The sequence below is a fragment of the Phoca vitulina genome, unplaced genomic scaffold, assembly GCF_004348235.1.
Source record: "Phoca vitulina isolate PV1807 unplaced genomic scaffold, GSC_HSeal_1.0 scaffold52, whole genome shotgun sequence".
Classification (NCBI taxonomy): domain Eukaryota; kingdom Metazoa; phylum Chordata; class Mammalia; order Carnivora; family Phocidae; genus Phoca; species Phoca vitulina.
In genome coordinates, this window is record NW_022589755.1 from 2,560,132 (window position 1) to 2,586,762 (window position 26,631).

The following is a 26,631-nucleotide window of genomic DNA, read 5'->3' on the forward strand; positions in this document are numbered from 1 at the left end:
TAGTTCATTGTGCAAAATCTTCTGATTTTCAAATGTTGGCAACTAAGTCAAACTTTATTATTATTTTTTTTAATGCATGAGCTAAACAAAGGGTGTCAGCGGCTTGTGTCCGGCAGCTGCCAGCTTCCAGCCTCTAGCCCACAACATCATCTAAGCTTCACTATTTGGAATCCAAAGCCCTTCAGGATGCAGCCTCCCATACCCCAACCTCTCCCGCCATACTCATCTTTTGAGATTCTCTGGAATAGCTGGGTCTGGTTAGACACACTAAACCCTCCACCTAGAATTCTTTGCTCACATTACCTGGCAAGCCTCTGTGGCTTTTGTTATTGTTCGGGCATCACTTTCTCCTCCAGGAAGCTTGACCAGCCCCCAGTCTGATAAGGTGACTCCTCCATGCTCTCAGCCCCCAGTGATCATTCCACGTACTTTCATGGTGGTGCCCCCGGGGCACTGGCGCCGGGTGCGTCTCATGCTGGATCTTCAGCACGGGCATACATTGGCCACACTAGGTTGCTGCCCTCATGTGGGTCCAACTGGACCTGCCCAAGCAGTGTCCCTGAACCAGCTTGGTCTTCAGGTTTCAGTATTGAGGCACCCTGGGCCTGCAGTCCCAGTTCTACCATGGACTTGCTAGGTGTCCTTGGAGCTTCTTTCTTCTCCCAGGACCTCAGCCTCCTCTTCTGACAGATGGGAGAACCGAACGTACGTTGGAAGGGCACATGGCTCGCTGTTGCAACAATGGAAATGAGGGCTGTTGGAAGGGCTTTTGAAGCTCCTCCAAATTATCCTGGAGGGACAGGCATGATGGGTGAGGCTGTAAGAAACATGGGTCCATACAACGCTGGGACACGGCAATGGCTTAACAAGGGATCTCTTCCACCTTACTCGAGGGCAAGGAGCATGTCCAATTCGTGTTTCCACAGTGTCCAGTGAAGGACCCGGCAGACAAGGGGCTTCAGGAAATGCTGGCCAAACAAACAAATGCCGAAAACATCTTTGAAGGGGAAGGAGTCCGAGTACACTGTCAGTTTCCGAGAACAGAAACTTACCTGTCTTGTTCATCTCCCTTTGCTCAAGGTGCAGACTACAACTTGGATATGGTAAATCCTCAGCAATTACCAGCTGAATGAGGCAAAGCAGAAAACATGAGAACGAGGCAGAGGGTGCTGGGGAATCCAAATCCCTGGGAAACAAAAGTTCTCAACTTTCTCTTTGTCAGCACTTAATCCCCTCTCCCTGGGATGCAAGAAAGGACTCCAGCGGCCCTGTGGTAAGATTTATTATTCTCTGCTCTGTACAAGCCGCGTCTGCCACCCCGCCCCCACCCCACAATCCAAAAGAGCACCCAGTCCCCTTGTGCCCTCCCAACTCCGCTTATACTCCACTTTCCAGCCAGGTCCCAAAGGAATGGGGAGGGGCAGTTCAGACCCACATCCTCCACAAAAGCTTATTGGGGGACAGAATGCTGCGGGGGTGGGGGGGCGCTGATGAAGGTTACAAAACGGGGCTGGACGGAGGATCAAGTTCAGTGGCTGGCAGGATGAGAGGAGGACCAGAGAGGTCCGGGATGGGAGTGATCCAGTCTTGAGTCTGTAGGGCATGGGCCTTAAAGGAGACTAGTCTGTCTGGAGTCCTGAAGGATGGCTGGGGCAACAGCGAGGAGGGGTAAGAGTCTGATCAGCAACTGGGGACGGGTGAGTGCGCACGGGGCCGCCCCTCCTGGTCAGGCGTCCTTTCCCGCCAAGGTGCCCGCCCCCGGCCCAGGACCCCCGAGACCCTCGGCTTTATGAGCCAGGCGGTGTTTCTTGAGGCCATAGGTGTTGGCGAAGCCCTCGCCGCAGGAGGAGCAGCGGAAGGGCCGGCCGCCCTGGTGGGCCGCCAGGTGCTTACGGAAGTAGCCGGGGTCCTTGAAGGCCTTGAGGCAGGCCGGGCAGCGGAGCTCGGGCCGCGGCGGCTCGTGGGCGCGCTGGTGGCGCAGCACGGAGCTCAGGTAGAAGAAGCCCTTGCCGCAGTGCTCGCAGCGGTAGGCGCGCTCCCCCAGGTGCAGCCGCTGGTGCTCCAGCAGGTTGGAGCGGTAGCGGAAGGTCTTGCCGCAGGCGCCGCAGCGCTGGGGCCGGGCCACGGCGTGCAGCCGCCGGTGCTCCGCCAGGCTGGAGGACTGCGCGAAGCGCTTGGCGCACACGCCGCACTTGAAGGCGCGCTCGCCGGTGTGCACCACGCGGTGCTGCCGCAGGTACCAGGAGCGCAGGAAGCCTCGACCGCACACGCCGCACCGGTAGGGCCGCTGCTCGGTGTGGCAGCGCTGGTGGCGCATCAGCAGGGCCGCCTCCCAGAAGCGCTTGCCGCACACCGGGCAGCGGAAGCCCCGTTTCTGCCGGTGGCTGCGGCGGTGCAGGAGCAGGTCGTAGGCACCAGCGAAGCTCTGGCCACAGAGGCCACAGCCGAGGGTCCGCCGCACCAGGTGCACATACTTGTGAGTCACCAGGCCCAGGAAATGCTTGAAGCTCTGGCCACACGTGGCACAGCTGAAACGCTCCGGACCTGAACTGGCACCCCCACCGCCCCCAGCCACCGCCGCCCCGCTGGCGTCATCACCCCCGGACACCCCTGCCAGGGCTGCCACAGCCGCCCCCACCTCTCCCGCCAACCCGTTGTCCAGCACACTGGCCGCGTCGGCGCTGCTGGAGCCATCCTGGGTCTGGGGGCCGCCGGGTGCGGGCGGGAGCAGGCGCTCAGGGGCCGCCTGGTGGACTAGCTTGTGCCACATGAGATTCTCGATGAAGCCGAAGGTCTTGCCGCACGCATCACAGCCGTAGGGCTTCTCCGCCATGTGAGCCTCCTTGTGGCTCATCACGTGGAAGAGATCGGGGAAGTGCTCGCCGCAGTCCGAGCAGGCGTAGCTCAGTGCATCCGCGGCCCCCGCAGAAGTGGCCGAGGCGCCCGGCCCACAGGCCCCTGGCGCGCCCTGGGTGGCCGGGAGGCCGGCAGCCCCGGCCAGGGCGCAGGGCAGCTGGAGCCGGTGCACCTGGCGGTGGCGGGTGAGGCTCTGCGGGTAGCCAAAGACTTTGCCGCAGAGCTCACACTTGTAGGGCCGCTCGCGGGTGTGCACCACGTGGTGCTTGCTCAGGTGGAAGGACTCCCGGAAGCGCTTCCCGCACACGGGACACTGGTGCGGCTTCTCGCCGGTGTGGATGCGCTCGTGGCGCTTCAGAGTCTCGCGCCGCCCGAAGCCCCGCCCGCAGATGCCACAGCAGAATGTCTTTCCGGGGACGCTGGCGCTGGAGCCCCCGGCCCCGCTGGTCCCGGCCCCGCCAAGCAGCAGCGGGTGGGCCCCCAGCAGCGGGACGGGCACGGCGCCGTAGACCACTGCCGCCGCGGCCGCCGCGGCCTTCTCGCTCTCTGTGGCCGGAGGGTCGGGGGGCAGGAGGTAGGGGCCCGCAGGGAAGGCGGGCGGGGGCTGCGGGACGGAGGCCCCCACGTCCTTGGGCGCGTCGGGGGCGGCGGGTGGGGCGTGCGCGGCCTTGTGCCGGAGCAGGCTCTGGGGTGCAGAGTAGGACTTGCCACACAGGTCGCAGGGGTACGCCGGCCGAGGCCCCGCCGCGCCCGCGCCCGCGTGCGCCGCCTGGTGCTTGAGCAGGTAGGCGGCGTCGCGGAAGGCCTTCCCGCAGACGCCGCACGGCAGGCGCAGGAGGTCCGCCGAGTGCGTCTTCACGTGCCGCTTGAGGCTCTCCCTGCGGTTGAAGCTCTTGCCGCACACGGAGCAGGAGAAGGGCTTCTCGCCGGTGTGGATGATCTGGTGCTGGTGCAGGTGGCTGGGCTTCTTGAAGACCTTCCAGCAGAGCGGGCAGGCAAACGGGCCCTCGCCGCCCCCCGCCGCGGGAGGGGGGACGCCCACCCCGGCGGGGGCACCGCTGCCTTCCGCGACCGTGGCGGCCACGGTGGCAGCGCCGGCGGCAGCGGAGGGCGGGGCGGGGGGGCCGGAGGACACGGGGGTGGGGGCAGCGGCGGGGGGCGCGCCGGCCGCGGGCGCGGGCAGGCCCAGCGGCGGGAGCGGCGCCCCAGGCTGCGGCGGGCCCCCGGCGGCGGGCGGCACGTCCTTGTGGCAGCGGCGGTGGCGGATGAGGCTGGACACGTGGTTGTAGGTGCGGCCGCAGACGCCACACTCGTACGGCCGCTCCCCCGAGTGCACCAGCATGTGCTGGACCAGGTGCGAGGACTGCTTGAAGGACTTCTGGCACACGCCGCAGGGGAAGCGCCGCTCCATCAGGTACTTCAGCCTGCGGAAGTAGCCCTTGTCGTCCTTGCTTGGGTCGCAGGCTGCCCCCGCGGCAGGTCCGGGCGGGGTCTGGGAGGGGGCGGGGAGCGGCCCCGGGGTCCCAGTGGGGGACGCCAGCCCCGGCGTCACCCCCGGCCCGGATGCGGGCCCCCCGCGTTTCAGGTTCCCGAAAAGGTGCTGGTGTCCAGAGAGGTCGACGATGCCCCACTGCGGGGCGGGGAAGGCCGCATCAAATAGGGGGGGTGGGGGGGGGCCGAAGGCGGGCGGCAGGGGCGGGTCGGGCTTCTTGGCCTGGGAGGAAGAGGATGAAGAGGACGACGACGAGGACGACGACGAGGACGACGACGAGGACGGCGCCTCCGCCTTGGGTTTGAAGGTGGACTGGGGCGGGTAGTCGTACTGGGGCGGAGGAGGCTGGGGTGGGGGCTGGGGCGGCGGCCCGGGGGCGCAGGGCAGCGCGGCCACCGCCTTGGCGTGCTCCCCATAGAGTTCCATGGGCTCAAAGCGCTGGTGGTTGAGGAACTCCAGAAAGTCGAAGGGGTAGCTCTGGAAGTGAACCCCGTCCTCGCCCCCTATGCCGCTGCCCCCACCACCCCCGGCCGCGCTGCCTGCTGCGTTTGCCTCCATCTCGGGCGGGGTGGGCGACGGGAGACCCTGCGGAGAAGAGGATGGGGCTGAGCAAAGAGGACCAGGCGCCGGCTCGGGAGCTGTGCGCGTTGGAGGACGTGTCCAAGTGCGGGGGCCACACTCCATCTTCCAGCCTTGCTCCTCTCCTGCCCTGTCCCTCCACCCCATAGGCAGACTTCTCTGCCGCCGGCCACCTTCTTTGCTCCTCCCCTCCCATCCCTTCCATTTTCCCCATTGTTTCTGGGGTCTTCACACATCCTCTCTACCCATCCCCCAGACCCCTTCCCCAGTGCTGCCTGCAGACCCTCGGTTCCCCACCCCCAATCTCATTCTCCCAGCATCCTGGCCTCTGGTCACAGTCCCCTGGCAAACTCTTGGGCATCGGCACTGCGCCCTACCCTCCTCTCCAAAACACACACACACGAGCCCTGTTCTCAATCCCTTCAGGTTTTGCCTCTGTAAAATGATAATAAAAGAGGGTGGACTCTAGAGCCAGAATGCCAGATAGACTCTGAGCCCCACCACATTTTAGCTGTGTGACCCCAGGCAAGTGCCCGAACCTCTCTGTGCTTGGCTTTCCTCATCTACAAATAAGAGGTGACAAAGCACATCCCTACTTCCCAAGGCTGATGTGAGGATCCAATAGGCACAGCACGTAAGGCCTCCGGGCAGATGCTTCGGGCACTTCGCATGCACTGGTAAAGTGGAAGGTATTCTATGGATACCGCTCTCACTGGTGGCGACAAGAAGTCAGGACAAACCAAGACAATGGGAATGAAATCAGTGTTGGGGGGAGGTGTTCTTTTACTACAAGGTGGGAAACAGAATGTGTTTGCCTGGAAGAAACAAGTTACGGCAGAAGGACAGGCACTGAGAGGGAAGGCAGCCTGACACAGTAGAAAATATGTGTGCGCCCTGCACCTGGGCAGACCTGGGTTCAAGTCCCATCTCCTTCCCGATCCACACTTTCTCCATTTCTAAAAGGGGGCGGCCCCTAGGCTGCAGGGGACTCAAGGGAGCTCACCTAGGACGTAAGGAAATACTTACTGGCAGAGCTTTCAGTCCCCAGAACCATCCGTACCTTCAGGTCATCACACACCTGGGAGGAGCCCGACCAGCGAGCAGCTGCCCAGGGACTGCAGTTCCTGTCCTCACCCCTGCCATGGCAGTCATCCTCTGGGCACCCCTCCTTTACAGTACTTTTCATTCCAGATGGCAGCTGTCCATGTCTGGACCCCCTACTCCCACCTGAAGCTCAGCTCCTACAATTAATTTTTGAACCTGAGCCACCCAGGGGGCTGTGGAAATGCCCCCACCAAGTCGGTGCAGAGCCAGTAGAGAGAAGAGCCCCCGAGGTGTGGCATGCTTCTTGGCCATAATCCCTGGCCCCTGGGGGTCTGGCTCTATGCCCAGCCCACGGAAGGGGTCAGTGGTGACTACCAAGGCCAGGGCCCATCAGCCCCCATCCATCCAGCTGGCTCTCTCCCCCCCACAGGTGAAAGGTGTCCCCTCCACTCCCCTCGCCAAGAGGCCGATATTTTTAGTCTCTAGCTCTGGGTGTCCTTGGATGAGATTCAACATCCCATGCCCTTCACACCCGCTCTAGTTCATCTGATCTCCAGAAGGAACAAAGGCATGGCTGGAGTGGTAGTGGAAGCCTGTGGGTGACACCTAAATCTGGAAGACCAGGCTGGAGTGGGCCGGGTGGGCAGAAAGAAGCACATGGTAGAATGGAGGGGGCTGGGAGGCGAGTGTCTTAGGGAAGAAGCCACCGCCCCGGCTCACCTCTGTCAGAGTACATATTAATAACAACAATTTGCCTGGACATTTCCTACAGGCCTGATGTGTTCCAAGCCCATTACATACGTTAACTCAATCCCCACAAATCTATGAGACTATGACATAGGAACTACTATTATCCCCATTTGACAAAACAAAAGCACAGAGAAGTCAAGTGACTTGCCCAAGGTCACAGAGCAAGCCTGCGGCTCAGCCCACCCCTCCCCGCACAGGGTTGTTTTACCAGGTTGCTCTCTAAGGTGGACAAAGGTGGGGTGGAACTGTGGGGGCAGGAGCCTTATTTGGGGGTGTTCTCTAGGTTATGGGGGGTCATGCCAGGGGCTGTGTGGGAGGGGAAGGGGGTCACCATCTCGAACGGTGCAGCAGTGATGTGGTGAGAATGTTCTCCGACGTCAAGCCTCCGTCCTGTGCCTGCTTTGGGTCTCTGCTCAGATGTCATGCCCACCCTGTCCTCCCTAACCCCTCGTCTTGCTGCATTTTTCACCATTTTCAGTCACTGCCATGACTTGCTGCATGTATTTCCTTCACCATGTGTTTACCTAAGAGGATGGGGATTTGGCCTGTCTTGTTTGCCGCTGCGGCCCCCCCAGCACCGAGCACAGCACCCAGGACAGTGTGGTTGCTTGGTAAGGATTTGCTGGTATGTGGGAATTAAACACACACTCTGAAATCGCCAGTGGGTCCATGAAGAAATCTCAAGGAACCGCAGATGAATAAAAGTGAAATCACAACCTACCGAAACAGTGAAGATGCAGCTAAAGTAGGGCTCAGAGGTAAACTGATAGCCTACACTGATAAATATTTGTTGAATGAGCAAAGGGATGAGACTGAGCTATCCAGAACTCCCTGAGGGAGGGAGGGGGACATTTAGCAGAGATGGAATTGACATGGGGGAGGGGGTCCCCAGAAAAGGGAATTTGAAGGGCAGTGATGTTACAAGGAGCGACTGACCCAAGGGCGAGTAGGAGAATGCTGAAGAGCTGCTGCCCTGAGGAGCAGGTAGTACTGGGGGGCAGAACTGATCAGGCTCACAGCATTTCCACAAGGAAACAGGAGGCCTTTCCTCTTTCCAAGCCTTAAATTAGTGTCTTTCTAAGGACAGACATGTCATGGGAGGGTTTCGTGTGGACAGTGGCATGATGGGGGGAGGCCCTCCCCAGGGCAGGAGTCATAATCCTAACAGCCATGTTTATTGTTCAACTGGTCTGAGCTGTGGCATCACCCTGATGCCTCACAGTGGTCCTGCACTGCTATTGGTCCCGCTTCATAACTGGGGAAACTGAGGGGGGGGTCATTTCCCCAAGGTCACGTAACCAGTAAAGGGGAAAGCAGGTATTGGATTCCAGGTCTCTCCGATACCAGGACAGGTGGGCCATTCTGTTGCACCAGAGTTGACTTGTGATGAAAGTCTAGTCTGTTAATAACTGTAACAGTGACACAGAGTAACACGTAACATGAAGTGCTTTCTTCAGGCCAAGTGCTCTTCTAAACCCTTTACGTGTGTTGACTCAACAAGTCTTCCTGTTAACTCAAGAGGATGGTTACCGTTATTAACTCTGTTTTACAGAGGAAGAGACTGAGGGCTAGAGAGATCAACTAATCTCCCGAGGTCACACCAGTAACAGGCTGTAGTGGAGCAAGGAATTGAAGGAGGGCAGTGGGGCTCCACAGTGCGTTACTCACGACGGCATGCTGTCCTTCAATATTCGCTCTCCGAAATAAGGAAGGCCCCACTCCGCCTTATACTAGAAATATACTTCACCCCGCTTCCGTGCCACCTGGCCCTAGAGCTAGCCACCAGCATTTACTGAACACTAATAAGCACAGTTACTAAGTGCCTCATGTGGCTTGTCTCAATCAAACTTCGTAACAGGTTCATAAGATAAGCACTGCTATTATTCTCATTTAATAGACAGGACGACTAAGGCCAAACCATGTCCCTCCTCTGCTCAAACCCTGCAGTGACACCCATCTCACTTAAAGTCAAAGTCTTTATGATGACCTGCACAGCCTCCACGGCCACCGGGCTGCTCCTCCAATGTGCCAACATTCCTGCCCCAGGGCCCTTGCATGGGCTATTGCTTCTGCCTGGAATGCTCTGATTGTTATCTATACACTTCTCTCTCCCCCTCACCTCCTTCACGTCTCTGCTCAAATGCTCTCTCCTCGGCGAGGCTCTCTATGACCACTGTAACCCATCATCCAGACCTACATTCCTGCTCTTCCCAGCCGGCTTCATTTCTGTCCTTCCCTGTCAGCATCACCTAATAAACCACATATTCTGCTTGTCTTGTTGCCGGCCTCCCCCTCAAGAAGGTAGGTTCCATACAGGCAAGGGTTTTTATCTGTTCTGTTCACTGTTCTATCCCAGAACCTAGAACAGTGCCTGTCTCTGAAAATATATGTGAAATCAGTGAATGAATGGGGCTAGGAAAAGAGGGAGTGGTCTGTTCAGAGATGTGAACACTGGAGGAATGCAGGACTCACCCTCTTAACCACTTCACTCTTGGGGGGAGCTAGTAAGAGCAGCCCCCGCTTGGCCACAGTTGTCCAGGAGGGATGAGGTTCGCACACAGCTGTAACTTTTTGGTGTGTGGTGTTTTGGAGCAACAAGATGACAATGGGAATCTTTTGAAGGAGGCCTTCTTGCCTTCTCCCTTGTAACTATACCCTGATCCTGCTGTATTTTCTTCACACAGGGTATTTTGTTTTTTAATTGTCCCATGAACTAGCATAGGCACTCCACGAGGGCAGGGGGTTTTGTCTATTCTGTTCTCTACTGCATCCCTAGCGTGCAACAGGTCCTCATCAAACACTTGTTGAACAAATGAATGAATGAACAAATGAAGAACATTTTGGGCTTGGTAGAGCTGACAAAGGCCAGATATTTGATCACAACACCCTTACCCCCGAGGCCCTATGAGATCAAATTCTCTGTCCCCTTTTTCTTCTCTTCAATTTCTCTGCCCCAACCTCACTGGCCTCCCCTGGTGCTCTTCCACTCACCATGATCATGGCCACCTCAGGGCCTTTGCACTTGCTATTCTCTCTGCCTGAAACAGTCCACCCATATCTTTACATGGCTAAGTTACCTCTGCTAATTCAGGATTCATCTCTGAAGCAGCCCATCAGGCTCTGGGAGAACCCAGAAAGCAGCATTTCTCCTAGTCACTTGTTTTTGAACTCTCTCCTCAACTAGACTGTAAAACCCACAAAATGAAAGACTGGGTGTATCTCTCTCCTTCACCTGTGTATGCCCTGTACTTAGAACACTGAATGAATGAATGAATGAAGGCATGCATGCATGCCTAGGGAAGAGAAGAGGTCAGGCCACAGTGAGGCTGGGGGTCTCCTCTGGGGTGTGCAGGAAGATGAAATGGAGCTGGGTGAGAGGTGGCAGGCGGAGAGGGCTTAGGGCCAGGGAAAGAGGTGCAGCCTGAGGGACAGCCTCACGGTGGGGCACTGTTCTGCGGAAGGACTGAAGACAGGGGCTGCTCCCGGTGGGGGAGGGGAGGGAGGCGGGGCACAAGTATTTCATTGGAGCCTGGAGCTAAACAGGCAGCGATTTCTACCTGAAGGGGGAGAGGATGTGGGTGTGAGAGCAGAACTCTAGAGGGAGCTGTTCTATAGGGGGGTCGAGGGGCGGTGGAAAGGGGTATTCCCGAGAACCACGGCGGGTGGGGGGGTGCAGAAGGACAAAAAGGCATTCTGGGCTGCGGACCAGCACAGAAGTATTTTTACACCAGGAGGCGGCGGGCGGGGCGTGTAGGACGTCTGGGGGCTGCTGTGTGTGCACAGAGATAAGAGGGGCAGTCCTGCAGCACAGCACTAAGGCGACACTCTGGAGGCAGCCTCTAGGCAGGACTAATGGAGGGCTCGCGGGCAGCTGCCCTCCATGAGGGAGGGCAATGCTGGTGGCATCTCGGGGGCTGTCCTGGAGGAAGCAATGACGGGGGATTATGCACAAGCGATCCTCCGAGAAAGCATTAGTGGGGGGCCCTGGCAGCAGTTTAACGGATCGCCACTAACGAGGGCGCTCTGGCAGCCGTCCTGCACGGGGGCGTTAATGGGGCAGATGTCCGGAGAGGTCTCATGAGCGAGCAGTGATTGGGGACCCCCGGCGAGGGCCCGGCGGGAGAGACACTGACGGGGACGTTGTGGGGACCAGAGCGGGCCAGGGCGGGACCCCCCGCCCCCGTTGCCCCCGGGCCCCCGGGCCACGCGCCCCGTCACTCACCGGCGCAGGGGTCTCCGCCGGGAGGAGGCCGAGGAGGCGGAGGAGGCGCCGCCGCTCCGGGGAGACCCGAGGGCCCGACCGGAAGTGCCGCCCCCTCCCCCTCCCCGGCAGCCCCGCGCCGCCCGCCTGCCCGCCCGCCCGGAAACGGAAGTCGCGCCCGTCTCCGAGGCGCCGGCGTGGAGGAGCGGAAAGAGGGGGCGGTGGCGGCGACCGGGAAGAGGAACTGCGCCTGCGCACTGGCTCGGAGACGCGGACGGGGAAGCCAAGGCCGCTTCCGGTAGCCGAGCCGAGCAACGTGCGCCTGCGCCCTGAGCGCCCGCCTCCTAGGGCACCGCCCACACGCTCCGGACATCCGGTTAAAACACGCCCCTCGCGTAAATCTTGCATTTAAGCCCCGGCCCCGCTCGGAATCACGCCCATTTTCTGGCTTAATTGCTTAAGCCCCGCCCATTGTCTCAAAAAAAAATCCATCCTCCTCTCCCCAGCACCCAAGATGTTTCTCCTGTTCTTCCCGACCTCCGAGTCCCCAAGAACTCCACCTCTCCCTCCTCAGCCCCGCCCACAGCCGCAGCTCTTTCTTCTCCACCGGGCCTCTCAGAGGTCTTTAGGCTGCACCAAGCCCCCTGCGTTACTGAGCCCCTCGGTCTCGGGGGTTTCCTTTCCTTACTCCCTTCTTAGGTACCCCCTTCGCTCCCTTTGGCCTGAATAACAGTCATGCCCATCTCTTAGCTCCCGCCTGTCCTAACACTTTGCTCTCCTGCAGTTCACCCTTGAAACCTCTCCTCTCAGATGAACCCTACTCATTCCTTCTAAACCGCTCCCACCTTCTGCCTGCCAACCCAACCAATTCAAGCCCCACCCTTGTTCTCAGCCCCTTCCCCTAAGCCCCGCCTATAATCCTCACATACAGCCTCACCCCAGTCCCGACCCCGCCCCCTGCTTCCTTGGCCACGCCCCCTCCTGGCCACACCTCTTACCTACCTAAGCCTTACCAAAGTTCTGGGTTCTGCTCACCACCCTCAACTCAGTATTTCCTCACAGTGTCAGGACAAAGAGATGGGGCAAAGTAGTGGGTGCAGAATTTCCAAGAATCTGGCTGGAACGGGGGATGGGGACCTAAAGTCACGTTTGCACAGAGGGTCAATGTTTTACTCAGAGCGGATATTTACAGGGAGTCCTTTGAGGTCTGGCTGGGGATGAGAGAAGGGGCAAAGCCTTCCTCCAAGCCAGCCTTCAGCGCCAAGCGTTATAACAAGGCACATGACATGGGGTTCTCCCAAATTCCATGCACGCCCATCAGGGTGGCATAGGGACGGGAGAACATTTGAAGGAAGGGCCAGCCCTGGTACCGTCACTGAATACACACAGAAGCCAGGAGGCAGAGATTTATTTCCAAGGCCCCTGCCCCCAGGGGCCTGTCAGTCCGGGGGAGGGTGGCAGAAGGCAGCAGGACCCAGGAATTTAGGCCCTCACCCTCGACCCCCTCCCACAACGGGAAGACCACCAGGTATAAGGGTGTCCCCGCTTTCCTGCCCAGGCTCAGCACCAGCTGAATTCCCAGCTCTACACCTGACCCGGGGAGCGCTGGCCCAGGGTGTGGGTCAAGCCCGCTCTTTCCCCTCCGGCTCCTCCACCTCCTCCTGGGCCCCCGCCGTAGCCGGAATGCCCTCGTCGTCCCACGGTGGTTCAGGCCCTGGGTCCGGGGAACACAGGGGTACCCCCATGGCCTCGGGGTGCTTGCGTTTGGCATGGCGCCGGAGCGTGTTGGCCTCCGTGAAGCGCAGCCGGCAGACAGGGCACTGGTAAGGGCGCTCCCCGGAGTGGACACGGTGGTGGTGGGCCAGCTCGCCCGCCTCGCGGAAGCGGCGAGGGCACAGTGGGCAGCGGAAGGGCCGAAGGCCGGCATGGATGTTGCAGTGCCGCCGCAGGTGGCTGGACCGCTTGAACGTCTTGCCGCAATCCTTGCACTCATGCGGCTTCAGCTCTGAGTGCGAGATGCTGTGGCGTTCCAGGTCGGAGAGGTAGGGGAAGGCCCGCAGGCACACCGGGCAGAAGTGCGGGGCCTTCTTAGGGCCAGAGCCCTCAGGCAAACCTGCCGCTGACCCCTCAGAGACCGTATATGGCACACCCTGATCATCGATCAGCAGGAGGTCGCTGCCACCGCCGCTGCCCACAGGGGCTGTCACCCCTTGTGCCAGCGGGGGCTCCTGCCCTGACTTGGGGGGGGCGGCCCCGCTTGCGAGGGAGGGTGGCCTTGAGCGTCCGATTCGAGGAGGTGGCCCCCCCGGGACGCCGGCCTCGGCGGCCCCGGGGTACAGAAGGAGATAAGGCCAGAGGTTTCTCTTCCTCCCCGGGCAAAGGCGAAGGCAACGGGTCTGGGCTGGGGGTGTCCATTGAGCAGTGGGGGGCTTGGGTCTGGGCACTGGAGCCGGGCTAAGAGGAGAGAGGGGGCAGCCGTCAGTGCAGGGAGGGTCTGGAGCATCCCTTGTCCCCCAACACCTCGCCCATCCCTGGGTCTGAGTCTCTTCACCTGGGCACGGCCGGACATTCACCTGGACAGTTATAGCCACACTGGTGGGAAGGATAGCAAGGCAATTCTGTACCAGTTGGTAAACAGACACTGCCCTGAGCCACACAGGTGTCCCCTAAGCCTCCCTAAGCCCTCTCCTAGAAGTTCAGGGTCAACTTGAACCAAAATGAAGAAAAATCTTCATGGGAGGATAGGATAGAGTCCAACTAAGGGTCTGAGCCAGTATTTTGATCCTCAAAATAAAGAGCCCATCAAACCTGAGCCATGGAGGCCCAGAAATGTTTTGTGCCGCTTCTGATTGGCAGAGTGGGAGGAGTGGGAGTTCAGGACTAGAAGAAGAAAGGGACCGGTCCCAGGTGATGTTTGGCTCCGAGTCATGGATGAAGAAATGTGCCAGAACTGTTAAGAGTCTGGGCTCCCAAGTCAGAGTTCTGGGTTCAGTTCCGAGGCCTGTCGCTCACTCTCTGTGTGGTCTGGAGCAAAGTGCTCACTTCTCTGAGCCTCAGTTAAGCCTTTTGCAAAATAGGATGAATAGTCCCACCTATTCACTCAGACATGTCATGAGGATAATACACATAAAGTGCTCAGTGCACAGAAATGCCTAGGAGATAGCAGCCCATGTTATCCTGGTGAGTGGCTAAGCTTCACACCAACCCTCTGAATAATGGTACATCACCCCCACTTTGCAACTGGGGAAACGGAGGCACGGGAAAGCCAAGTCAGTCGCCCAAGCTCTCTCTGCCAGTAAGTTGCAGGACCAAGACTCGAACCAGACCTCAAGGACACCAACGGTCCAGGGAGTGAGAAGACATGGACCCAAGGAGACAAGGTGACATCATGGAGCCCCTTACACCTGGGTTAGACTCCAGCTCTGCCGCTAATTAACAAGTGACTTTGCTTCTCTGGGCCAGTTTCCACTTCTGTAAAATGGATATAGCAGTGTTGTCGGTTTGCAACTGTAAGCACTCGATAAACTACCATCATCACCACCACCACCACCATCAGCAGAACCACCAGCTCTATCACCAGAGCCTGGGACCACGAGACTAAAGTGTCATGAAGGGGAGAGGGAGGAAAGGAGATGTTCAGTTAATAGCTGGGGCTGCAGGTGCCACTGAACCCCCCCTGGAACAGGCATATAGGCTGAAGGCCAGAGAGGGGCCACCGCTTTTCCACGATCACAAGGTTCGCTCCGGTGGGAAGGCCTGGACTAGAACCCGGGTCTCTGGAACGGTGCCCTCCCCCTTGCCCCTCTGCCACCCCCGTGCAGGCGCGCGCCCGCCGGCCCAAGCGCGCGGGGCGGGCCCTGCGGGGGCGGCGGCCAATGAGCGGCGCGCGGGCCGCAGACGGCGAGGGCCGCCAGGAAGGGGGTCTGCGCGCGCGCGCTCGGGCCGACTCCGCGGGGCGCGAGGTCGGCGCGCGCGCTGCGGCGGGCGCGGGCGCAGAAGCAGGTGTGGGGGCGCGCTCCAGGAGCGCGCGGCCCCGGGCCTCCCCTCCCTCCGCTCCCCTCTCCCCGCCCGGACCCCCGCCTCTCGGGTACCTCATTTGCATGTCGCCTGGGCTCGCGAGTGTGCGCGCGCGGGGGCGACGGGCCGGCGCGTGGGAAGGGGCGGGGGCCGGGGGCCCTGCCCCTCGGCGGCGCGCGCGGGGACGGCCCCGCCCCCTCCCGCCCCCCCCTTCTCCGTCGGGCCCGTGCCCGCCGGGAACAAAGAGGACGCGCTGGGTCCTAAGGACCGGTCACGTACTCGCAGAGAACAGGCGCCTGCGCGCCCGTCGCCCTTACTGGCCCCGAACGGGAAATAACCCCACCAATACATTCCCAACCACGTAGAAATGTCTTTCCTCCCACAAAGCACCCAGTAGGGTGACCCAATCAAAGACAGGTACCGCAAGGATGAGGAGCGGGAAAATGGCCGCTTGTTCCCGTCATTAACATGGCGCCTGATAGGCTTCAAAGCGCCCTGGAGGGCTGACAAGATGGAACATGCTCTTTCCTCCTAGCTCTACCACAGTGGCCGAACTTCAAATTTTCTTTTATCCTGGTGCACCTCTACCAGAAGGAGCCTGAGGCTGCGAAACGGGAATCAAATCTGCCCTGGTTTATGTTAACACCCGTCAGGGCAGGCACGGAGGGGAAAGAGGCCGCGCGGGGAGCTTGTTGCCCTTAGTCTGTATGGCGCCGGGAGTCACCCTAGGCCCCGCCCCTAGCCTGCCCTCATCAAAGATGGCGCCATCCTGGCTTCTCCAACCTCCAGTGCTAGGGGATGGGACGGGAAACAGGGAGAAGGGCGGGCGGTGAGGAGGGGGAAGCCAAGGGGGCGGGAGAAAGGAGGAGTGTGGGGGAGAAGGGAGCCGAGGCGGAAGTCGAGGGGCCCCCGGGTGGAAGTGACGCTGCCCCCGCTGCCCAAAATGTCGGCGCCCAGAGGGAGGTGTAAGTAATTAAAGAGAAAAGCCGACTGACTTTCCCGGCTTCCTGGGGCCGCCCCAGGGCTCCAGAACCCCCGCTCCGAAAGAGCGAGGTGGACTCGCCCGGCTGCGGGTCCCGCCTGACCTGCTCCTGCCCCGGGCGCCCCGGGCCGCACCTTTTAGGGACAGGGGGGAGGGGCACAAAAGGCCGGTACTCGGGGCCTCGGTCCCAGAGCCGACTGGGGAGGTGGGGGGGGGCAGCCCTGCAGGCGACTGGGTGGGAAGGAGGCGGGGCTTCGTGGTGGCAGAGGCGGAGCAATCGCAGGGAGGAGCTTCCCTGTGGGCGTGGCTTAGAATGGAAATGGCCTGGACTTGAAGGATGGAAGGGACTTACCTGGGGCTGAGTGGGGAAATGGGGCTCAGGGCGAAGGTGGGCGCAGCTTGGAGTAGAAGAGGAGTAGTTGGTCTAGGAGTAGGCACGGTGAGGTGATGGGATTGAGGTGTGCAACTTGGCTAGTCTTAGTGGAAATAGTAAGTCTTCATAACGTAAGTGCAGCTACTTAACAGAGGTAGGGAGGGGCTCCCAGAGGAAGGCTGAGAACGAGAGGTTGAGGGGAGGGTCTTGCAAAGGACCGGGCTTCCTTCCAGGCTAGGTTTCAAGGAAAAACTGAGTGGTGTTTTGGAGGCAGACCTTAGCGGAGAAGAGATGGTGGGACTTAGGGAACTCAGAGGAGCCTAGCGGATAGTAGTAGTCAGAACAGCTTACCTGTTGAGCCCTTGCTGTGCCCTGCCTAAGGAAGCGCGCAGTGCACATTGCCCCAGTTTTGCCTAATCCTCACCTCCACTCCATGAGGTAGGTACTCCCCTTCTCCCTATTTTGCAGATGGACAGAGTTTCAGTTGGTTTCACTGGAGGTTCCGGGACTGGTTCTGGTCGCCCTGGAAGGTTGACTCAAGTGCACTTGGCCCCAAATCTTTGTCCTCTCATTCCCTAGGAATGTGAATCTTTATCTGAAGATGATTTTCACTCTTGAAGAAGAGTGGGAGGGCCTTTCAGAAGGGTCTTGTCAAGGAATACAAGACGCTTCGGGAACAGTGTGGGGACTTTGGGAGGACTAGGTCGGACTTGATTGAGGGTGGGCGGGGTTTAGAGAGGAGTGGGGAGTCCATTGTAAAAGAAGGGGAGAGGCTTAAAAACCGTCCAGTAGGGTCGAAGTGACCTGGCACTGATTAGGAAGATCGGCAGATGAGTGGGAGAAGGGTTTGTAGGAGAGTGGGAGGGGCTTACAGAACGGTGGGTGTGGCTTGGAGGGAAGCGGGAAGGGCTTCCAGGGAACAGATGGTAGGTGTGTGAGTCCAGGGAGCCTGATGGAGAGGGCTCATGGGAAGCTGACTCCACCTGCCCTCCCATGTCTCCTCCCTGCTCCAGAGAGAGCCTCCATTTGCTACTGCCCTCGCACCACGCCATCATGGATGATGCCCCGCTGCCAGTGTCCCCGGTCCCGGCCCCGGCCCCGGCCCCAGCACCTCCCGCTGCTGCTCCCCGGGTCCCATTTCACTGCAGTGAATGCGGCAAGAGCTTCCGCTACCGCTCGGACCTTCGGCGCCACTTCGCCCGGCACACTGCACTCAAACCCCACGCGTGTCCACGCTGTGGCAAGGGCTTCAAACACAGCTTCAACCTGGCCAACCACCTGCGTTCACACACCGGCGAGCGGCCCTACCGCTGCTCTGCCTGCCCTAAAGGGTTCCGAGACTCCACCGGCCTGCTGCACCACCAGGTGAGTTCCGCAGGCTGGACCCAGACTGGCCTCTCTGGGCTGGACACACCCTTGGAGCCACAGGGCTTCACGCTGGGCAGCAGAGAGCACTGTGTTTTCTCATTTAGCCTTACAGTTCTCCAGGCAGGCACTACCAATCGAAAGGACTCGTCGCTCAAAATCTGTCTCTGCTACTCCCAGACAAAGGCCAATATCTGTAAGGCACAGTCTTGCACGGTACACTGGCCACATTTCAAGTGCCCAAGAGCCACATGTCGCTGGTGGCTGCCACACTGGTCAGTGGCAGATAGAGAACATTTCCATCATTGCAGAAAGTTCTGTTGGACAGTTTTTGCTCTAGAAGTTTGGACATGTACCTTGAAAAGCCACCTCCCACCCCTGGGGATTATAAAAGCTCCTCTTCACCTTTCCCCAACATCTGCTGCCGTAAAGGACATCAGTAGGACATTGGAAAGTTTGTCAACAATAATCCTAATTTCTAGTAATTGAGTTGTCCTTTAGTGATGATTTTATCCTATCATTACAAGAACCCTGTGAAGTGGCATGTCTTATTGTGCTTATGTACAGAGGAGAAAAGCAGAGTCCCAGAGATGATGTTTACTTGTCCGTTTGTCACTGAGAGTGGAAAGCAGAGCTGGGATTTGAACCCAGTTTTGTTAGTGCTCAGAGCCCTAGTACTTGGCCACTCTCCCAGGGAGTCCCCAATCTCCTAGGTGGGCTTGTTGAAATGAGTTAAGAGTTAGTCTGGAAGAATGGGAGGAAGAGTCTTCCAGCTTTAAGGAACAGCACGTGCAAAGGTCCTGAAAATGAAGGGACTGAAAGAATGCCAACATGACCCAAATTAGAGAAGTCAAGTGAGAGGGTTGAAGCTAGATGGGGCTTTGTAGAAGCTGCAGGGAGCTTGGGCCGCACCCTTCTGGGAGTCCAGGAAACTGACCTGCGCGCTAGACCCTCAGCCCTGATGCTACGCTCTCCCTCCCTCCCTGCCTCCCTCCCAGGTCGTCCACACTGGTGAGAAGCCCTACTGCTGCCTGGTCTGTGAGCTCCGCTTCTCCTCGCGCTCCAGCCTGGGCCGCCACCTCAAGCGCCAGCACCGTGGGGTGCTCCCGTCCCCGCTGCAACCCGGCCCAGGCCTGCCGGCCCTGAGCGCACCCTGCTCCGTCTGCTGCAATGTGGGGCCCTGCTCGGTGTGCGGGGGGGCGGGGGCCGGTGGCGGAGAGGGCCCAGAGGGGGCCGGGGCAGGCCCGGGCAGCTGGGGGCTGGCAGAGGCGGCCGCCGCCGCCGCCGCCTCGCTGCCCCCCTTCGCGTGCGGAGCGTGCGCGCGGCGCTTTGACCACGGCCGCGAGCTGGCGGCCCACTGGGCGGCGCACACAGATGTGAAGCCCTTCAAGTGCCCGCGCTGCGAGCGCGACTTCAACGCCCCCGCGCTGCTGGAGCGGCACAAGCTGACGCACGACCTGCAGGGCCCGGGCGCGCCCCCGGTGCAGGCCTGGGCCCCGGGGGCCGGCGCTGGGCCCGAGGCGGCCAGCGACGGCGGCGGCGCTGCAGAGGCGGGCAACGCCCAAGCGGCCTGGGACGGCGGGCTGCTCCTGGGCCACGCTGGGGGCAGCGTGCCCGAGCTGGCGGGGCTGCTCCCCGAAGGCGGCGGGGAGGCCCCCGCGCCGGCGGCCGCGGCCGAGGCGTCGGAAGACACCCTGTACCAGTGCGACTGCGGGACCTTCTTCGCGTCAGCCGCGGCGCTGGCCAGCCACCTGGAGGCCCACTCGGGCCCCGCCACGTACGGCTGCGGCCACTGCGGGGCCCTGTACGCGGCGCTGGCGGCCCTGGAGGAGCACCGGCGGGCCAGCCACGGCGAGGGCGGCGGAGCGGAGACGGCCCCCGTGGCCCCGGAGGGGGAGCCCGCGTCCGGCGAGGCCGCGTCCGGCTCCGGCCGGGGCAAGAAGATCTTCGGCTGCTCCGAGTGCGAGAAGCTGTTCCGCTCGCCGCGTGACCTGGAGCGCCACGTGCTGGTGCACACGGGCGAGAAGCCGTTCCCGTGCCTCGAGTGCGGCAAGTTCTTCCGCCACGAGTGCTACCTCAAGCGCCACCGGCTGCTGCATGGCACCGAGAGGCCCTTCCCCTGCCACATCTGTGGCAAGGGCTTCATCACGCTCAGCAACCTCTCGCGGCACCTGAAGCTGCACCGGGGCATGGACTGACGCCGCCAGGCTGCGCCTGCGCCCCGCCGCCCCTCCCCAGGGGCTGCACTCAGGGCCCGGGGCCAGATCCCCGGGTCCTGCCGTCAGGGGACCCCGGCTGCAGATAGCGGGCCACCAGACACCCACACAGGCCCCTGAGCTGGGGGCAGCAAATAAATGGAGGGACCCCTCAGCTCCGGGGTCCAGGATCTAGGAAGAGATTCCTGAGCACCCCCAAATCAACAAGCCTCCCCAAGCTGTGGGGACCTAGCAATGAGAAATGGGTCTCTACAAGTACTTCTCATCTTGAAGACCCTAGTAATAAAAGATGGGCGTCCTTCCCCCAAAGGAAGACTGCCCCTCTCCCCAAGAGCCATCATTCCCAACGACCTTGATCTGGAGAATGTGGGGGACCATGTCCCCGAGTTTCCCTGGACCCACCCGAATGCTACCCACCAGTCACTGGTGCCCCCCCGAAAATGGATATAGCCGGAATCTGCCTTCCCCCCCACCCCGACCCCATTTCATTCCTTATGCTGAAAGAGGACCAGGGTAGATGCCCTCTGCCCTCAACCCCCCTCCCCAATTAGGTCTCCCTCCCCTACTGCAGAATGGATCCATCCTAATGATCTTTCCCATCCCAAACACTAGAATAGGCTGGTTTGAAATCCCTCCTGCCCAGTAGAATGAACTGAATCAGATACACACCCCTGTCCACTGGAATGGGCTGGTCCAGATTGTGGCCTGTGCCCACCCTCCTTAGGCGAATACAGCAGACACTCCTCCCTTCCTCTAGAGTGTGGGCCAGTCCACATCATTCCCCATCCTGTGAACTCATCTGAGTGGGAGGTGGTGGACATTGGGGTTTTCCTCCCACTCTGCTGTAGCACCTGTCTTTCCATCTCTGTTGGTTTGTCTGTCTCTGTGTTCCTCTCAACCCCAAGGGGAAGGGGGTTTGGCTAGGGGCTTCCCCCCTGTGAGCCTCGACCTTGCCCCTCATCCCACTCCCTAATGTCTCCAGGACCCCAATAAACCTCGTCCTGTCAGTCACTGCTGTCTCATTTTCTGATCCTTGGTTCCAGAGAGGTAGGGTATTTCTCCCTCCCTGATTTAGGATGAGCTCCCTAAATAGAAGCTCCCGCCTGGCAAATCTTTCCTCCCTCCTGGCAAATGTTGAGTCCCTTAGATAGTACACGACCATTAAAATAAAAAATGGTTTAAGTTTCATCTCAGTGGAACCCTGTCCCTTAAACGCAAGATCCACCTCCAATGGACTGTATGTGCCCCATAGAACCAGACACGCCCTTTATACACCATCAATCCCACAAGACATGCCCCCTACAAACCAAACTGTCTCCTTAAAGAAAAGTTCTACCCCTAAGAAGAGACCCTGTATCTTAGACTCTGCCTCCAGGTGACCAGATACATACATTAGACACTGTATCCAACGCCAAGGATAGGATTCACCCATCAGGGAAGGAGTCAACCATTCCTCTTTTCTCCTAGGCACTAGATTACATTCCTGTCCTGAGCGCTGCTCTGTGCCAGGCATTGTAAGCCTCTCTGGGGATCCAACAGTGAAGAAAAAAAGAACTCCTCGTGGGGCTTATCTTTTAGTGTTTGCGCAGTGGGGTGGACGAAAGTAAAGAAATGGAAGTAATTTCAGGTGGTTCTGAGCATGCTGAAGGAGGGGAGGAAAGGTGTTAAGAACGTGAGTGACCCCGTGACAATGCCATCTCAGTGCAGGTGTCCCGTGGACGTCTCTACAGAGGCGGCATTCGATCTGAAACCTGAAGGGTGACGAGAGACCAGAGAGCCGGGTGGGCACGGAGGAGAGAGGGATGAAGGGAGGTTGAGGGGTCAGGTCCCACAGAGCCTGGTGGGCCAAGACAGGCATTTGTGCTCTCCAGGTAATTGCACGCCAAGATTTTAACGTGGAGGGATGTGGCCACTCTTGCACTTCACAAAGTTCCTTCTGGCTGCTGAGTGGAGAAGGAACTGCAGTCCAGCACGAGAGATGCGTAGGAGCCTAGACCAGAATGGTGGAGAGAAACGGGTGGATTCGAGATGAATTCTGTAGGTGGAATGTGAGTGTGTGTGTGTGTGTGTGTGTGTGTAACTGAAAGGGAGGAATCAGGAGGGACTGGTTGGGTGGTGGCAGTTTGTGTTAAGGCCAGAAAAGGGGAAGAACGAGTTTGAGTATGGGCTTAGAGGGACCAAGAATTCCATTTTGAACTTCTTAAATTTAAGATGCCTGGGAGATTGGCGTGCACTAATAAGGCTGAAGATGTGTGTATCCTGTGATACGGTGATCCCACTGCTAGAACAACTGATACGTCATTGCTATGGTCTGAATGCTTGTGCTCCCATCGAAATCTCTATGTTGAAATCCTAAAGCCCAATGTGACGGTATGTGGAGATGGAGCTTTTAGGAGGTGCTTAAGTCATGAGGGTGGAGTCTTCATGCAAGGGACCAGTGCCCTCATTTAAAAGGCTCCAGAGAGATCCCCAGCCCTTCCTACCCTGCGAGGACACAGCAAGAAGCACTGGCCATAAACCCAAAAGAGGGCCTCCCCAAGAAGACAAGCATGCTGGTGCCTTGATCTTGGACTTCCGGCCTCCAGAGAACTGTGAGCAATAAATTTCTGTTGTTTATAAGCCACCCAGTCTGTGGTATTTTGTTACAGCAGCTGGAACAGACTAAGACATCCGTCAACAATGCAGCAGATAAATAAACGGTGGTATATTATGCTATGGAATACTATACGGCAGTGAAATACCAGAGTGCAGATACACACAATTACATGAATGAAAAGTTACAAAGAAGCCCAACACACGAAGTCAAATACATAGAGTATGATTCCATTTACTTAACGTTCAAAAGCAAGCAAAACTAAACTATAATATCGTTTAGGATGTATTGTGGGTAGTGAACCATCTGGAAAAGCAAGAAAACCTTCTCCCATAAAACTCAGAACAGTGCGGTTGGATGCGTTAAGCTTGGAATGGGACTTGCCAAACCTATGGACTCTGGGGCGGCTGCTAACATCCCATTTCTTAATCTGGTGATCTATTGATAATTATTTGTTAACTGTGCATCGGTATCGTGCCCTTTTAGTCTATGCGTCTTATATTTCACAAGGAAAAAAATTTAGAGGAGGGAGACATATTTGGGGGGACAGAAAACAAGAAGACATTTTTGCCTGGAGATCCACAGTTGCCCATCTGAAGGCTCCAGGTCAGCTCCTGGGGACGCTCAACCTTAGAGATACTTCCTCTCCGCTCTCCCACCCAGGAACCAGGAACAAGACTCATCCCCTGGGGCAAAAACCAAAAACCAAAAACCAAAAAAAAAAAACAAAAAAAAACTGTCTTGGAGAAACAAGACCCGCCCCCTTAGATTCAGGCACCGCCCCAGAGACAAGACCCATCCACTTCGAGACCTGCTCTGCTGGAGCACTGAGGGTCTGGACACGAGCCAGGGTTGTCATGGAGATGGCCGCAGGCTAGGGATTAATGAATAGGGACCTCTGGAGGCTGAGGCTCCGCCCACCTCACCTCCAACCCAATCTTTTCTCTTCTGAGACAATAGCGACAGGGACTCACCCATTTCCTGCGGGCCTCCCAAGGGCCTGGCGCAAGGCTGGACCTCGTACGTAACTCAGTCTCACTGTGGCCCCATCTTATAGATGTGCTAATTGAGGCTCAGAACGGGTGGGAAGGATTATACTCCGGGGGCGATCTCAGCCTCTCCCGAGCGCCCGTTACGGGGCTGAAGCTGACGACGCTCACGTGTCCGCTGCAGGAGCTGACTCTCCAGCTGACCAGTCGAGCCAGCCACCTGCCCGCTCAGCTGAGCTCCGCATGTCCCACCACCTGTCTTCTCCCTTCGGGGCAGTCACCCTCTCCTGAAGCCCCAGCCTCACTCCTCCTCACTCACTCATACACTTTTCTGGGCGCCGCTGGGCGCTGACGGGTGAGCGGTTAAGCAAACGGGCAAAGCCGACCCCTGCCCTCAGCGAGTTTATATTCGAGGGGAGGGGAGATAGGCGATCAGTGGATAATCCACGAGTAGCCTACTGCTTGTTTGCGATAAGGACAGTTTGAAAATTAAGGCACAGTGAGGACTACAAGGTGACGGGAGGGCTGTTTTAGCTAGGGTGGACAGGAGAGGTGTCTCTGAGGACGTCTGGAAGAAATGAGGGGGAGTAAGGGACACTTTTTGGAAATCCAGGGGAGGGCATTCCAGGCAGGGGGAACGCACGTTCAAAGGCCCTGAGTCCACAAAGAGCAAAGAAGGTGGTGTAGCTGGCGCGGAGTGAAGCAGGAGAGAGGTGGCAAACAGCTGAGGGAGGCTCCAGGGGCCAGACCTGTCGAGACTTCCAGGCAGGGGGTGAGGAACACGGGAGGAGGGCAGGGAAGCCACGGGACGTTGACAGGATGTGATTTCTGGCCGCGCGGTAGGGGCGCTGGAGGCAGGAGAACCAATGAGGAGGCAGTTGCAGGGGGACTGGCACCCGGGAGTGCAGTCCTGAGCCAATCAGGCTAGGGCCCGCCCCCTGCCCGGGAACCTGCTGCCCCGCGGGGGCCGGCAGTGCCTAGGCCCCCTCTCTCACCTGGGCCTGCGCCCCGCCTCCTCCCTGCTCCCAGCCTTGGTCTCCCCTGCATTCGGCCGGGCCTCCACGCGGGTCCCACAGGAATTTCTCTAAAACATTAATCGGATCGTGTGACTTTCCAGCTTAAAACCTTTTCAATGGCTTCTCAGTGCCCTAGGAATGTGTCCAGCATTCAGCCTGGACTAAGAGGCCGGACACAGTGGCTCGTGCAGCTCCCGGCCTCTCTCCACCACACTGCTGCCTTTGATGTCCCAATCCAAGGCCTGGAGTCTCCCCCAAGACAAGATCTCCCTCCCCACCCCGCAATATGCTCCTCCCTCTTCCATTCCTGAATCTTTCTTCCTTCCTTCCTTCCTTCCTTTCCTTCCTTCCTTCCTTCCTTCCTTCCTTCCTTCCTTCCTTCCTTCCTTCCTTCCTTCCTTCCTTCCTTCCTTTCTTCCTTTTTTGGAAAGAAATGTTAAGCCTTTAAAATATAGATAATAACACCCCCCCACCCGCCCCGGCCAGGTATAGACTCAGAAGAATTGAAAACAACCGTGCAAACAAAAACTTATACATGAATGTTCATAACAGTACTATTCCCAATAGCCAAAAGGTAGCAACAACCCAAATATCCATGAACAGATGAATGGACAAAATGCAGTATACCTATATGGTGGAATATTATTCAACCAGTAAAAGGAATAACGTACTGACACATTCCACAACATAGATGAATCTCGAAAACATGCTAAGTGAAAGAAGCTGGTCATAAGAGATTACGTATTGTATGACTCAACTGATATGAAATGCCTGCAGTAAGCAAAGCCATAGAGACAAAGCTGGTTATTGGTTGCCAGGGGCTGGGAGGAGAAGGAAATGCAGAGTGACAGTTTAATGGATCTAGATTTCTGTTGGGGGAGATGAAAAAGTTCTGAAACTAGATAGTGGGATGGCCACACACACCCCCATATACTGTCTATCATATTTGAAACGTTAGAGGTATACCTCACTCTCCATAGGCCCCTCCGGGATCTGATTGCTTCTCCCTGCTACAAGGTAACTCCTACCACGAATTTGGTGCTTATTGTTTCCATGGATATTTTTAGACTTTCACTCAAAGTCGTACTATTGACCAGGCGCTTTTAAAAGTCATGCTCTTCACCTCTGTCTTTTCTCCCATCTCTTTGTGAAATGCAAAGACTCACTGAGACTCACTAGCTTTGAAATGTTTTAGTACCTCACTTTACTGCTCTTTAAAATGGGAGAATAATGTGACCCACTCCATAAGGTAAGGAGAAACAAATGGGTTTGCATTTGTAAAGCACTTACAAGACTAAGCTATTATTTTCGTTTTATTTATTTTTATTACCCCACCCCCGATTTTATTTCTTGTTCCTTTACTTTTTTGAGTATGGAACACATTCACATGGCTTCAAATTCAAGAAGTACAAAAGGATAGAGTGCAGTAAGTTTCAGTTCTGGGAGTTAGACAATGTTGCTAGTTTCCTCTTCTTCCAGACACAACCCACTGATAAGCACAGATAGAACAGGTGCCAGGCTGTTTTCCACCTTCCTTTCTGCCTGCCCCCCTTCACTTCACATTATCACTTGGAGTGTTTCCATATTTTTACACAGCAAATTTCTTCATCTTTTTTTTTTTTTTTTTTTTTTTTTTTTGATACATAGCATCCACTGGGCAGGTCAATCATGACGCCACTCGAATCCCCTACGGATGGGCATTTAGCTCATTTCCAGTCTTCTTCAGTGGTGTGCGATACTGCACTGATTCACCTGGTACAGATGTTGTTTTGCATGTTTCTGAACAGATCTGACAGATTAGTTCCTGGAATTGCTCACGTGTTAAGGCTGTTCCAAATTTCACTTGCCCCAGCCATGTACAAAAAGGTCCTGTTTCCCACACTCTTGTGGACAATGTTCAGCGTGTACTTCACCTTAAACAGCGACAGGCTGCAGGCATACCTCTGCAACAAGTCTTTCCTGCTCAGCATGGAGCATTTGAGATGTGTTGAGGTGCATTTCTCTCTCATTTCCCTTGACTCATCCTTCTCATCTCTAACCCTTGGCTTTCATCCTGCAGGTTTCAGCTGAAACACTGTTGCCTCCTGGAAGACCTTGAGGATTGCTCTCACCCCAGTGGGAGATCAGCTCAGTGCCTTCTCTGTTCTCTGTCTTCCCA

At 57.8% G+C, this 26,631-nt stretch overlaps 3 protein-coding genes across 7 annotated transcripts; 1 reads left to right on the forward strand and 2 right to left on the reverse strand.

Moving 5' to 3' along the window:
• Window positions 1–35: 35 nt before the first annotated feature.
• Window positions 36–11,218, reverse strand: ZNF865 (zinc finger protein 865). 4 transcript variants are annotated; one of them, XR_004297499.1, is made up of 2 exons: window positions 1,053–7,536; window positions 36–730 (listed from the first exon to the last, which is right to left on the reverse strand). XR_004297499.1 is itself a non-coding variant. In XM_032388112.1 (2 exons), exon 2 carries the CDS (start codon window positions 4,904–4,906, stop codon window positions 1,727–1,729), a length of 3,180 nt encoding a protein of 1,059 aa, XP_032244003.1. In that variant the 5' UTR covers window positions 4,907–4,933; window positions 10,944–11,218; the 3' UTR covers window positions 36–1,726. The 4 variants fall into 4 exon arrangements, 2 of the variants coding, with proteins under 2 accessions (XP_032244003.1, XP_032244004.1); XR_004297498.1 differs by having other exon boundaries at window positions 36–968; XM_032388112.1 differs by adding an exon at window positions 10,944–11,218 and having other exon boundaries at window positions 36–4,933.
• Window positions 11,219–12,328: 1,110 nt separating this feature from the next.
• ZNF524 (zinc finger protein 524) lies at window positions 12,329–13,368 on the reverse strand. Its single transcript, XM_032388373.1, is given in 2 exon segments — window positions 12,329–13,168; window positions 13,170–13,368. Coding segments are annotated over 2 exon segments (792 nt in total). The 5' UTR covers window positions 13,338–13,368; the 3' UTR covers window positions 12,329–12,544.
• A 2,422-nt stretch (window positions 13,369–15,790) lies between these two features.
• FIZ1 (FLT3 interacting zinc finger 1) lies at window positions 15,791–20,950 on the forward strand. 2 transcript variants are annotated; one of them, XM_032388276.1, is made up of 3 exons: window positions 15,791–15,904; window positions 17,308–17,659; window positions 18,658–20,950. In XM_032388276.1, exons 2-3 carry the CDS (start codon window positions 17,348–17,350, stop codon window positions 19,855–19,857), a joined length of 1,512 nt encoding a protein of 503 aa, XP_032244167.1. In that variant the 5' UTR covers window positions 15,791–15,904; window positions 17,308–17,347; the 3' UTR covers window positions 19,858–20,950. The 2 variants fall into 2 exon arrangements, with proteins under 2 accessions (XP_032244167.1, XP_032244166.1); XM_032388275.1 differs by lacking the exon at window positions 15,791–15,904 and adding an exon at window positions 15,922–16,732.
• The last annotated feature ends 5,681 nt before the right edge of the window (window positions 20,951–26,631 follow it).

Coding starts and splice junctions, on each gene's coding strand:
- ZNF865 (XM_032388112.1), bottom strand. CDS start 4,906: ATGGAGGCAAACGCAGCAGGCAGCGCGGCCGGGGGTGGTGGGGGCAGC.
- FIZ1 (XM_032388275.1), top strand. Junction 17,660..18,657: donor CCGGCCTGCTGCACCACCAG/GTGAGTTCCGCA, acceptor CCTCCCTCCCAG/GTCGTCCACACTGGTGAGAA.